The following is a 14,485-nucleotide window of genomic DNA, read 5'->3' as shown; positions in this document are numbered from 1 at the left end:
ACAATGGTGCTCGAGGAGGAGATTCAGGTGATAAGGTGGGCGGGTTTTGATTGGTTCGTGGCTAAAGGTTGCACAACCCAAAAACACATTGTGCCATCACAAAGTGGCCAAAATCTGATTAGCACATTTTCGGACAGGTTTTTATGTAGATTGATCAGGACAGAAAGAGAGATAATCTTATTTCTTGAAACTTTCCAAATCTCTTAACAGAGGGGACATTTAAATATTTATATTTAAAAGACATGAATAATTTGATTTTGCATAAAAGGTGGCTTTTAAAGCATGTAAACATATCACAGTAGAGGCACAAAATACAAATCCGAACCTGAAACTGAGCATAATAGGGCCCTTGATTTGAAGCTCATGCACCAGCATTTCAAAAGGTTCAGCTAATTTGAAGCAAATGAACTAGCATTCTTTAGAGTTTTTATACTCAATGTTGATTAAACTTATTGTACGTTGCTTTTGATAACATGTTTGGGTTAATTAAATGTACTGTGACATGATAGAATGAGTATATATGTAGCATGGGGGCAGCATTGGTGGTGGTGTCTATTTGCATTCCTCAAGTATACCTTCTCAAAGAAAAAGTCGATACTGAGAGAAGAAACTCTCTTGGATATAAAGAAAATTGCTTTCCACAGGGTTCCATTAAACATGTTAAAAAGGCTGTCCCACCATATTTATAATCTCAATGTTTACAATTATCCTCAGATGCTGAGGCTTTTATACGTGCCTCACAAAAGGGTGTAGTGGGAACATCTAAAAGGCGATTGCTACCGTTCCGCAGAGGAAAATAAAAGCAAGTAAACCTAATGAATGTTCTGTCACCCACAGAAATACAGAGCGAAGGAAAAGTTTGGATTCATCATTTTATGAGGGGGACATACTGTAAAACATCAGCTCAAGACTTCTGGTCCTGCAGTATTTTTTGAAATACTTCAGACAACCGGTGATGAATTCTCAGGCAGAGACAATGTCAACTCAGTGCATCAGAACCTGAGTATGTGTAACGGCAGGAGAGTAAAACAGAGCGTTATCATCGGCAGTGTCTCAGACTTCCATTACAGCTGTGCACCACAGATGACATGACTCTCTTTAGCCAATACATCAAAAGCAGTCTTCAGATAGCAAACGTTTGTGTACGTGGGTGTGTGCGCGTACCGCCAGTCTCGGAGAGCCTTCCTCTGTAGATCTTATCCTCCACCACATCTGTCCAGTAAAGGAGGCTGTGATTAAAGTGGAAGTCGAGCGCGATGGTGTTCCTCAGCCCCGGCACCAGCAGGCTGTAGTCCCGCTTGTGAAGGTCTATTCGTCTTATCTCGTGCCGGATTGAGAAAATGATGAAAGCCTCAAAGGGATCTGGCCAAGGAGAGAAAAAGGGAAGAAGCAGAAGAATGTTATGATTAAAGGAGGCCATGGAATGTCACACTAGATGTTTGTCATTACAGTGCTGGACAGAGAGTGAGAAAAGTATAGCGAACTGTGACCTCTTCTTCTTAATAGTAATGATTATATAGACTATTCTCTGGTACATTGTCTGAGAAATAATATTGCAATATTAACATTTTACAACATAACATGAAAACCTGTATTATATAAAGTAACAACGGAATACGTATTGATGCTTTTACATTATGAGATTTAGATTAGATAACTATAACATGCATTTTGTGTGTAAGAACCACATTGACACACACATGCATTTTCACACATATATATTCAAATGGCTTGATTTCCCTTGTAAAAATATGTGTTGGAACCACAACTCTTACTTTTCTAAGAAATTGATTTTCATACAAAACATACAGTACCAGCTAATGTAAAAGTTGTACACAATACATTTGAAGTAAACCATTACCTGTATTCAATGTCTATTTTCTATGCTGAAAATGTCAACACAATATAATACAAATATTAAATGTAACAACATAAATAAATGTATTGCACTCTACTTGTCCATAGGGTTGATCCTGCATGCTGGCTCGTTGTTGTGGCTTACTGGAGTAGTTGAATAGAACAGCGCGATTGAAAATGTACTAAATAAAACGTTTGCTATTTCTACCATGACAAAGGTTCTGCTGTAAAAAAAGGTCTATTGTAACTTGTTTATGTGAAACAGCAAAAGAGTTGCTAGCTCTGCCTTGTGAAATTAGCTTGTATAATTGCAAAAATAAGCGATGCTCCGATCACTAAAGTAGGGTTAAACTGAATGAGTGTGACTGGTTTGCAAAGTGATTCCATCACAACATGGTGGAAATGTATCACAGGGATTTGTTCAAATCAAGTAAAGTCCGTAGGGGAATTAAAACAATTTACTGTATTTAGCTCCATGTATTTTTCTCACTAAGCTTGCTTTCTCTCTCTCTGTTGATCTTCTGTGTGGAGGACATGCTTTCATACATGCATATCTCACTGGTTTAAACCACCACATTAATATGCATTGGTCGCTGCCAAACCAATTTGTTGTCAAACACTCTGGGAATCAACACATTACATATTTCCATTTTCTGAAAAAGTAGATACATTTGAAAGCAGTCCCTTAAGAGAAATACATTTTGCAGGGTCTCTAAGAAGTGGCTAAATCGAGTGACACGTCCTAAAGCTGGCATCTGTGCTTGTATGCAGAGATTCTCTGGCCTTGCCCACTGAGATTTATTTTAAAATCAGTAAGATTATTTCCTTCTGAGAAATGTTTATGCAACCAAAACGTTTCACTCTTCATAGCATTCTCCACTAAATCAAACTACAGGGAACAGAACTGTAAAAATGCAATTAAAATAGTGTCCTTGCTTCAATGACAAATGTTGGTGTAGCAACCAAAACTAGCTACAATGCAACCAGAGTGAATATTTTTGCTTGCAATTCTGTTATCCCCTGAGATGTGAAAATCAAAAGAAAGATGAGTGTATGTGAGTTTGGAACTTCACAAATAATCCAATAACACCTCACTCAGATTAAATTGGAATGTTTGTGCATGTATGCAACATTTGATTTATGATGAAGCGGTAGAATTGTGATGGTCTTCCAGAGAAAATAGTGTATTCTTTTCCCTGCGTTAATGTAAGATTAGAGTAGCAACGGCCATCAATCTTGGTAGTGAAATAGGAAAGCAAGTAATCAAAACGAGGTCCATAAATCTGAATGTGACAAGCACACAGCAAGTGTGTGTAACTATTGTATTTCAATACAGTTACAGAGCAGGCTCATCAAAGACATTATTCAATAAAAAAGAAAAGCGGAGAGTTTGAATTTGTAATTTGATACTACGCTAGCAAAACATTTGTGTCCGTATGACAATAGGAGAACTTGTGCAGTAGAAAAACTGCAAACTGTGGAAGTATGAGAGAAGAGAACAAGCTTCCCTCATTCAGCATCAGTTCAGATAGAAACAGACAGGGATCGTCACCCGGATGCCTCTTCAGATTGAAATTGATTGCATTTGACCTGACAGTACCCTAATTCAACACATATTACTATTGTTCAGATTACCCTGCCCTAACACAAAAGCCTTCCAATTCTGTAGTTTGACTTCTCTTGTTTTTCTTTGCAGTTTCTATAATCTATGGTGTAAATATTGCATTCATAAGTATTTTGAAAGTCATGTATTTTATTAAAGGCACCAACGCAGCTTTGGTACAGTCTGAGGGTGATGGTTGGGGGTTACCAATTATTCTAAGTCAGATTCAGATCTGAAAGTACCCTAAATCTACACATGTTATTCTCCGACTACTTTGCCCCAATGCAGCACTAACACAAAAGCCTTCCAATTCTGTAGTTTGTCTTTTCTAGTTTTTCTTTCCAGATTTCTTGTGTGGTAAATAGTGCAAGTATTCTGAAAAGTCTTATTTTTATTAAAAGTACCAACAATGTGGCTACAGTTTTTGGGTTAGGGTTAGGATTACCAATTATTCTTAAATCAGATTAAGATCCGACCCTAAATCAACACATAAGTAGTTTGCCATTTATTATGTTTATTTCCATTTGATTTAATCTATTGGATTAATAAGTATTGTGAAAACTTACATTTTTTTAATTAAAGGCAGCAACATTGGTCTGGCAGTGGCTCAGTCAGTAGGGGCTTGGATTGGGAGTCGTGGGGTTGCTGGTTCAAGTCCCAGAAAATACTTAATAAATATATGGAGTGTGGACTGGTACTTGCAGATTTCCCAGTTCACCTCCTGGGCCCTGCTGTGGTGCAATTGAGCAAGGCAACGGACACCCCCCCACTCCCCGGGCGCTGTACAATAGCTGCCCACTGCTCCTAGTACTGGGATGGGTCAAAAGCAGAGACCACATTTCACTGTGTGTGCTGTGTGCACAAACATGTGCAGAGATGGGGTCGATACTCAAAAAACGTGTTACTTTACTCGCAGGACCCACCCTCCCTACAGGCAGATCACGCAGACTGCGGAGGGTGCTTCATTTTGCGGAAGGAGCCCCATCTGAAGCGCAAATGCGGCTGGCCAGGACACAGTTTGCACCTCACCGTCACATTCCTGTCCTTTCTTCGGACGAACACAAAATAATGGGCATACCTCCACCCCTCGAAAGTTATCGCTGTTGACTCAGCCATGTTTATGCACTGTTTGGGGACGCACAAGTCCCGCAAATGTTACGTAAATATAAACCTGTGGCGGAAATCCCTCTTGTCTGTCAAGGGAGAATCTAGTAATTATGTATGTTAGTAGGCTAGCTGTAGTGTGATTACTGATTTTATAAAAGTAACAAAGTAACGCGTGTCGGACAATGTTAGTAACTGTAGTGTGATTAGTGAATTATAAAAAATGCGTTACACTACACCGTTACCGACAAAAGTACTATTATTACAGTAATGCGTGTAACGTTACTTTGTACCGCGTTACACCCAACTCTGAACATGTGTGATCAATAAAGAGGGTTTCATCCTCCAATTATATTCTATTGCCTGACTAGGGTCTTAGGGTTAGGGTTGGAGTTAGGTGTAGTCAGATTCAAATAGTTTAGAGTTAATCAGTTACTAGTATGCCTTAAGAGCAGACCCACAGCCACACACCATAGGCTACCGGCAGTCAGCAGCATCACTGAAAACAAACATTAAAGAAAGCTATGCCCCGTTACCCGTGCTGTGGCAGCTGTCTCCGTCTGGCTCCAACGTCCATCCCGGATAACAGGAGCACTTCACCGTTGTCTTGTACTGCTCACACACCTGGCTGCACTTCAGGTGACGACTGCAGTAGTCCACCACCTCACACGTCTTGTTACTGGAGTCCAAGTGAAGCCCAGGGGGACAGGAACACACGACCCCTTTCCCTGGTGCAACTGTGCACTGGTGACTGCAGCCCCCTCTGGCTACAAGACACATATCTGGGGTGGAGAAAGGGCAACACAACTGTAAAGAACTGTACAGACACTGGAAGAAAGCCTGAGGTTTAAAAGACCATTTAAAAAATACAGTATGTGTCGCTGCTAAATCTCAAGTTCACAGTCTAATAAGCAATAATTCCATGAAATCAAAATGTTCTGATGTTTCAAGGATAACATATTTTCAATCATAGGGCAAGTATAGGGATTTTTGTCACATACAATGAAGATAAATATGTTGTATAATGAGAACACTTTCATACAGCAGATGCTCTTGGGTTTCACCTCAGGGTGAATTACTTTTATTTCTGTAAATGCTTCGAAAACTAATCAGGAACGAGAAAATTATGCACTTTTCCTGTCAAAAGTGGTTAGAAGATAGACGTATTTTAAGTCTGTGCACTTTCATCTTGTTAGAAAGTTGTTTTCTGCCCCTACGCACCTGGCTTTTGTTAGCAGCTGCCAGGTCAAGATTGAATGCTATATTGGTGAGAATAAAACTGTTCCAGCCTCTGTATTCCCAACATGATTAAGATTTCATTTTCAAGGTGGGCAACAACAGCAATGGACACTCGCAGTGGGGGGTGGATCATGCGGTCACGGTTGTTAATGGTGGTTTGTGTGTCCCACTGATGTGGTGCAAATCAATCAGGCTCTCAAGGTCTCTCTGAACACATAATTGTCTATGAGGAGCCAGCAGCCCTCTTTCCAGCTCTGATAACACAGGCACTCAAAGATGCTGAAGGGCCCCCATGAGGCTTGGTAAGTGACGCTGTAGAAAATGAACCTCAATGTTTACACTGCTCACTTTAACAGATTAGATGGCTTGGGCCAGTCACATGAGATCACTTTCTTCCCTCTGAAGGCCACTGGACAAACACATCCATATTAGCCATCATCCAGAACCAAGAGTATTACTTTCTGTCCCTTCTGTGTCTGAGACAACACCTACAGATTCCATGTCAAGCTCTGACAAGCTGCTCTCTGTGAAGGAGTAGATATAGCAGGGGCCCCATGGGAGATGTTTCTTCAACAGCCAGTGATATAACATTAAAAAAAATATCAAAATGAGAGTTAGCACGGATGCTGTGAGGTAGCTTAGCAGGGAACGTGTCTTGAACACCTACAGCGAAAATATGAGAATGTGACAGCGCTTCAACATCCCAATTAATGTTCATGCAACTCTGCAAAGCTGTACATTTCAGGAATAAATAACTTTCTTTTTAATAAGACGAATATGCTGCAGTTTTCACTCCCAATTTCAATGTGATTTATTAAATTGAATAGATGTTTTCTTTGATTGGTTTTATCTTAATGCCGCCAACTCCAGTTTGTCTATCCTTGCAAGATTTGTCAAAGAACCGCAAACACAGTGGGATCGATGCAACATCCTAAAAGTCCCTGGAAGTAATTATTTATGACACTTTTTCTTCATCTTTTCTCTTAAAAGGGGGTGAGTCTCAACATTCAGCTCCTGTGGGCTTGAAGCGTGGCTATAAAAAGCTCCCCATAAAAATAAAACAGCAGCTATGGTCAACTTGATTTCGTGAGTAGCATCATATTCCAAGTTTTTATAACTTGAAGTCCAAAAAATCAATACAAACTTCTCAGAGTCATACTTGTCAGTCTATCACCCTCCTCCGAGGTGAGAAGTTCAGGGAGAAGTTGTGTATTCAGTGGCTGGTTGGGACACACACTGACCATACTGATGGATGCTCCACAGATAGGGTGGTATGTTGCTATGTCGATTTGTAAGTGCTCACCATTTGACTTTTGGAATGCATTGTCTGAACTATATGAATCGACAATTTTTTTTTCTTTCTCAACACCAGAGGATGAGTGTTTGATATTCTGTCAACATACTTTTAGTATGTTGGGTAAAGGGCTATTTTTGACAACCTAGTTTTTTTTCAAAATTGATAACCACAATTTGTGAAATGCCAACAAAGAGTAACTATTTTGCCTTTTGACACCAAGACACTGGAAACAAGTGGATTGGATGGAATGCAAAAAGCCAGTCCCAAAATGTAATGTATTTTCCTGCACTGAGCTTTAATTTCCACCTTATCGAACCCATAGATTTTCAACAATCACATTTCCTGACCATGTGTAGAAATGACTGTCGGCATCTTGCGGGATGACTGAGGACAAAAAAAGAAGACGTGACAGATAAAACAAACATACCGCAGATGGGGCCTTCATCCGAGCGGTCTGCGCAGTCCACTTTTCCGTTGCAGATCTTATCCGGTGTGAGGCAGACGGAAGTGTCGTTGGCACAATGGTACTTGGGGGGCTTACAGATGGCAGTCTCACAGGACTCTTCATCTGAGCGGTCCTCGCAGTCAATGTCCCCGTCGCACACCCAGCTCTTTGTTATACACTTCCCTGTAGAGAATAACATGAGGAGATAGGCAGACTTATTTTTCAGGGATTTAAACATTGATAATCTGTAGTTTCTAGTTCCACTGCATTTCAGATGATGTAATCTTGTTGTGAAAGAATTGGATGATGCGGATTCCAAAAAAACGTGTTCTGCCCTATGTAACTGAGATGTTAGGGGTACATTCAGTGCTTCCATTTTTTGTTCAATGTTAACTAATGTGTCTCTTTTCTTTGAAATAAACACTAGATTTAAACAACAACAGCCAACAAACAGTTTATCAGCTATGGCCTAAATGTTTGACTTGATAAAAAAACACAACATCAATATTATTTTTGTTATTTTGTTATGCTTAAGCTTCATTTGTAACTCCCTGGACGCAAAGGTTGGAAATAAATAGGTGGAACTACAGAGAGGGGTGAGGAGTAAAACAATACAGACATCAGGAGGTATCATCCTTTTGTTTTACTCTCCAAAGTGAAACAAGGATCGCAGCATGTGCCAAATTACACTTTTTCCATCAAAGCTACATCACACAGCTTTGGGATCCAACTCGTTTTGCTTTGTGCTGGATCAGAACAAACATACGTGGGAGGCTGAAGTGACTGCTGTGGGGGTGTGGGTTGCGTGTGATATCAGGTATGTTGTTGTGTCTGTTTAGCCTCAGATCACCTCTCACCTTCCCAGCAGTCCGTACAAAAACAGTCAGATGACACTTGATTTTCCTTTTCTGAACGCCTTATATGACGCTGGTGCAGTTGCATGCGAAAATGCAAGCTCATAATGCTATTTAAATACCAAAGCTTTTCATGCATGAAATATGGAAGGCACTTGTGGCGCGGAAATGTTCCATTCAAGTGTGTGTGATAACAACTTTCATGGTTTCCTGATGAATCCCTTTGACCTTGCAAATCCTTGGATTTTACTGTGTGTGTGTGTGTGTGTGTGTGTGTGTGTGTGTGTGTGTGTGTGTCAGTGGTAATGCACATGGACAGAGAGTTTAATCTTTTGTACAACTGAAATAACCAGTCTTGATTCTGGCAATTTCACCTAAGTTGACTTAGCAGAAAAATAAATCACAAACTTCAACTTATTGAATTTACAAGATTCAGAGTGCATGTGTCTGTATAAAACGTAAACTCCAGATGTATGTGGCTGAACATATTGTTGAAAGTAAATGTTTTTGGGGAGTCAAAGGCACAAAAGCAGGGAATACTTTTAAAAAAATCTTTATTTAAGATTGGCCATACCTATTGCCTTTTTAACAATCAGGGTTGATGATAATATAACAATGAGTAATATATATTCCCATCCAAAACAGGTTATTTTTCTAACTCAGAAAAGAACACCTCCTACACACAATGCTTTGGTTGAATTAGAAAGATGAATTCCTTCAAATGTCATATACAGTATCATCCACAAATACCCTGTATAAACTGAATATATGGGGCCTGCAGCCCACACACAATTTTAATATTTTAGAATAAATACCAAATTCAGTTGAAGTATGATATGAAGGTTGAACATTGTAATGTTTGTGTGACTGTGGCTCACTGGGTAAATGGGTGTCTACAAATAGGAGTTCCAGTGGTTCAATCCCCAGCCCTTGCAGTCAATATTTTGAGTGTAAGTAAGTGCAAGTAAGTGTCATTGTGCAAGATACTTTAACGTAAATTGCTTCCGTGGGCATGTATACCCCAATGAGGTTGATATAAATTGGATAGAGGCATCAGCCAAATTATGTGTAATATTGTAATGTATGAGCACAGACAGAACTATATATATAAGTATAGAAGACTCACCATTGCAGAAAAGTGCTCTGAACTATAAAAGGTATGCGTTTTGATAATCACCACATGCATCAGTATAATGTTAATGTTCCCATTCAATCCACACTCTGCAATAGCCATCTCTGGGTGAAACTGATTCTGCTCTCATTCAGGAAATAAATTGCCCTAGCGTAGCCAGAAGTCAGTAGGCATGGTTGAGAAAAAGATGGAGGTTAAAAAGCTGTTCGGCTCATATTATACCCAGTATAGAGCACTTATATAAATCATCACAAGAATATTCAAAGTGTATTGCATGGATATGGGTCGAGGCATACCCAAACCAAACTACTAGTGATAGTCATTGGCTCAAGGCACTGACTGTTCTAAGCTCTACCCGTTTTGCCTGAGGCAGTGATGCTGAACTGAGCATGGTGAACATTGGATGCTCTGCAAACCTGAGGGGGTCGTTGCCAGATTGAAAAGTAAGCACATGGTTAAGGGCCAGAAACATGAGCTTATTTTCAAAAGCAATGCAGCTCTAGTCCAATTTCAGTCAGGAAGACTCTTATGTTGTATGGTTTGTAGTTTATTTCTGATATGTTTACTTATTATGCATGCTCAATCATAATTCCTGCTTTCTGGGTCCCAGAAAAGGTGATAGCATTGTTTTCTTTTTTACCGATCACTATCTCTTACCCCATCATTGTGAAAATGGTTCAAAACTCACATTTTGACCATCCCCACCCATACTAAAGTATAGGTCAATTTAATTAACGCACAATGTAGTGGAAACCTCTAAACTCTATCAAACCAAATTCCTCATTCAACAATCGAATGCTTGTTCCAATTAGTTATTTAACATTATTGCTTTTACAGGAGCAACTTAACTAAATAATATCTCTTTGATTAAGATATATTTGTAATGTCTGTTTAGTTGTGCTGTTCCATTGAACGCAAGCCAATACATTTACAATTATTACCTCTGTTATCACTGTATATTTTACATATGTTAATGCATTCATCCCCAAAGGTGTAGCTGATCAAGAAAAAGTATTCAAATGTGGCTTTAGTCTTCATTTCTAATAAGTAAAAAAATACAAAATACACAATCATAATACATTACACACGATCCCTGTAATCTCTCAGAGCGGCAAAAATGTCCCCTTCCAAAAACTAGTTTGAATATTGTTGGCGAGGGCACTCTGTTCTTTGGAGGAGGACAGAACAAACTGCACCAGTGCACAGGGGAGTGACACAGCAGAATGAAAGTGAATAATAATTGTGGGGTCTAACCAGCCCCTAACCACGCAGCATTGCTTCCATTCACGATAATACTGTCAAGGGACAAGTGAAAAGCTACAGAGCTAAAGACAAAAAGGAACCGAATATTTCTTTGACCTTTTCCTTTCAGCCGCAGCACCAAAATGGAATGCTAGGACTGGGTACATAGGGGGTTTATACAGGCCATGTAAATGGTCTATCCTGATTGGTCGCACAAGTACATGCAGACTTCTCTGCACTGCAAGAAGAGAGTGGTTAAGCCTCTAGAGCCTGTCAAAGAGTGAAGTCTTTGTGAAATGGAAGAAAGCCATTTGGCAGCTATATTCACAACTGATTCACACAAAAGGAAATGTTCATGAAACGACTGAGATACTTTCCTCCTCTGTATACCCAAGCAAGACAAGGCTAAAAATGTTAAGTAGATCCTGTTTACGGAATGTAAAACATTTGAAGTTTAAGTATTGTGAAAGTCCAGCCAGTAAATTGCGGATTTATAAAAATAAAATGTGGTTTTGTAATCCATTCATGTAACTCCAGACCAGTATGTATAATGTAGAGGGAATTTCACAATTGTTCTGGTGATTTTTCATGATGTAACCCAAGCGGCAAACTGGGGCAGAGCCGAGAGGCCAATAAGGAAGTGCCACAAACTGCAGTTCATCTATTGGCTGATAGGCAATGACTGCAGAAAGGAGCAATTTCCATAGACCCCCATGTTAAAATGCCCAACTTTACAGCAGAAAAAAACATGTTTCTACCCCTGGATGCAATACAAATTATTATGGATATAGTTAGATTCCACCTTCATGATTATGAATTGGGGCTGATGCGGGGAACACAACTTGAACATGTTGATGTGTTTGTTGTGTCTGTGCCTGGTGGAGTATTCTTCATTTAAATACCGGACAGCTCTGCGGTTAAAACAGACCATCCCTGAATGCAGTTTCTTCGGTAAGTGAAATTCAAGCACTTTATTACGGTGGCCCTGTGTTGGGCCAATCACGAAGCATCATTTATTGACTGGCAGCCAAAACAACCAATCACAGCAGTGCTTCTCTGGCTGGCTCTGTCCAATCAGAAACAAGAAGTGTTCTCCCTAAGGAATACCCTTTCCGTCCAATGTGAAATGCTGTTGTGTTTTCTGAAATGCTGTGGTGTTTTGTGAAATGCTGCGGCGTTTTGTGAAATGCTGTGGTGTCTCGCACTTCAGGTCCACCGTACTTTATTTCTTACTGGACTTTTTATTCAGCTAACGAGCGAGAGGAAGCTCCATCTGTGCTAACGATGCTATTCATAGCATACAAGTTCAAACGTATTAGAGAAGTGTAAAACATTAAGAAGGATAAGTAGCATAAAAAGCTTCTGTGTGAGGTTGGTAAAATAAGGTCATGCTTGTACATTAGTTAGTTTGCTAGTTAGGTAACTGTATTGTTAGTGTTCATTTAAATGAGCTATGCTCGACGATGCAGACAGCTAGCGTCACAGTAGTGTTGAAGACCAGCGTACTGTATATGAGAATAACCTCACTATATATCCGTGTATCTGAAAAATATGAATCTCACATTTCCAGATGGTTCCAGAAATAACGTTAACGTACAGTAGATAATGCAATATGGTTTGTTGAGCTGGAGTTGATTATTGAAGCTTACTGGTTAACGTTCATCATATTAAACAAACAAACCCAAACCTTGTGGTTTTTATTAATATTATTACCAATATTTACTAAGCATTTTATTATCATTACACTGGAGAAACCGACATATTGTGGCAGCAGAACGTGAACATGNATTTATTTAGTGATAAAAAGAGATATAAAAAATCCCTTCTGTAAAAGCCTTCAATTCTAATATGACAACAAAATGAAACAAGAATTTTGAACCGGGCTTTATCCAATAAAAAAAATTCGTTTCCTGAAATGTGTTAAAATATGCGCATATTTAATGAGATTATGGCTAATTTGCATATTTAAACATGCTATTTCTGAAAACTTGTAATACAAAAAACAATTGCCTTATTGTAAATAATTAACTGGAGAAATTTCTAGCTGATATCTTTAAGTTAAAAAAATTACCCTATTCACCTGTAGTGTCTCGCCTTAAAGCATGAAAACATGTCACAGCAGAGGCACAACATAGAAAGCTGTAAGAGGGCAGTATTATTTCATCTTTAAGATCATTTCTGACAAGTTTAGCCTTGAGAGATACATTTGAAAAGGGGAGATGAAGGTGAAAGGTCACACTAGGTTGTCAGGTTAGGGACCAGAGGCGGGATCAAACCCACGTCTGCTGTAGCATGAAGTGAGCCCCAGTACAATGACCCAAACTATTCAACCTTACCTGGTTCCTTTTTTAATAATACACTTTTGTCTCCTAGGTGTAAGAAGTGGGACATTCCCGTGGAGAAGATCTACAACAAAACCCAGCGTGAGAAGTTTGCCTGGGCCATGGACATGGCAGAGGAGGACTATGAATTTTAAAATCCGTTTTAAAATGTGGTTTTATCTATGACACACTCGTTTTTTTTATCGGATACTTGTTTTTTAGCTTAACCGAACTTCGCTCGATGGCCAGACCCCGATCAGGAATTTCCGACAGTTTGAGCAGAGAAAGCAGCGCTGGAGGAGGAGGCCATCATGACGTGGCTGAAGGGGGTTGTGGGTAGTCTTAAACGTCTGATCTGAGATCAGGCATCAAGGCTGAACTATACCCTCGACCGAGCATCAAGGCTTTAGCCCCCTTAAGTGGAAGACCTTTGTACCTTCTGGTCTTTCTCCCTCCGCGGGGACGAAGCCTGACGATGCCTGAACTCTGAACTCTGAACTCTGTGGTCCTATAGCTACTGTATTCAGCAAAAAAAACAAAAAAGGCTTTTGTCATTTTAATTTTCTCTGTTCACTTGCTTTGTATTTTAGCCCTCCCATGTATTATTAATGAATTCTATATTTTGATAGACAAAGTTAAATCAAATGAATTCCTTAACTACACCCACGCGCCTTTCGAGGAAATGGAAATGTGAGCTTGAGGTGCGTGTGCGTGCGCGCGTGTGTGTGTGTGTGTGTGCGTGCGTGTGTGTGCGTGCGTGTGTGTGTATGAGGGGTTCGGCCATGGATTTGTTTGGGTGAATATTTCAAACTGGACTATGTTGTTGTTTAGCATGACAGAGGATGTCTGGGCAGGCAGAGGGGAGGAAATACTGCAACCATGTCAATATTTACTTAAGCAAGCAGAATGTGAATATTTAGTTTTACCACCTCCATCAGGGACTTGTTTTTCAGTGTAAATGTGAACCAATCATTTGTACGCATCCTCTGAATCTATCTGCAGCGCTCTGTCTACATCTGATTTTAACTTAATTTAACAATTCAACATTTAAAAAAACACAAACGCCCGCATATGTTACTTGAAGATAATGCTATGATAATGTATTTAAAGTCATTTTAAATGGAAAGTGTTTTTCTTCCCAGAAAAGGGTATGTGAGGGATATCAACTTTGCCAAAAAAAAAAAAAAAGATCACCAATCTGTTACAATTTAGGCAGGTTTTTTTTTAATTGTGTAAAGATTGAGGATGAAATAATAATGTAACATTCAATGTGAATTATCAGTTCATTTTATTCCACTTTTTATGATAGGAAATGTGATGTTTGTAGCTGTAAAGTCAGAACATCCTATTCCTGTTTTACCTTGTTGTCATAGCCTTTGATCATGTTTTAT

At 39.4% G+C, this 14,485-nt stretch overlaps 1 protein-coding gene across 1 annotated transcript in view; it reads right to left on the bottom strand.

Annotated features, from left to right (window-relative positions):
- The window catches only part of LOC104966548 (low-density lipoprotein receptor-related protein 1B-like), a 53,537-nt gene extending 45,793 nt beyond the window's left edge, over positions 1–7,744 (bottom strand). The window contains exons 1-3 of the mRNA XM_010795732.1: positions 7,528–7,744; positions 5,101–5,346; positions 1,165–1,362 (exon numbers count right to left, since the gene is read on the bottom strand). Of these exons, the coding sequence (XP_010794034.1) occupies positions 1,165–1,362; positions 5,101–5,346; positions 7,528–7,744 (661 nt within the window). The remainder of the gene's footprint in view (positions 1–1,164; positions 1,363–5,100; positions 5,347–7,527) is intronic.
- Positions 7,745–14,485: the final 6,741 nt, after the last annotated feature.

The sequence above is a fragment of the Notothenia coriiceps genome, unplaced genomic scaffold (assembly GCF_000735185.1).
Source record: "Notothenia coriiceps isolate Sejong01 unplaced genomic scaffold, NC01 NC01_scaffold00037246, whole genome shotgun sequence".
Classification (NCBI taxonomy): domain Eukaryota; kingdom Metazoa; phylum Chordata; class Actinopteri; order Perciformes; family Nototheniidae; genus Notothenia; species Notothenia coriiceps.
This window is presented reverse-complemented; position numbering and strand designations above follow the sequence as displayed.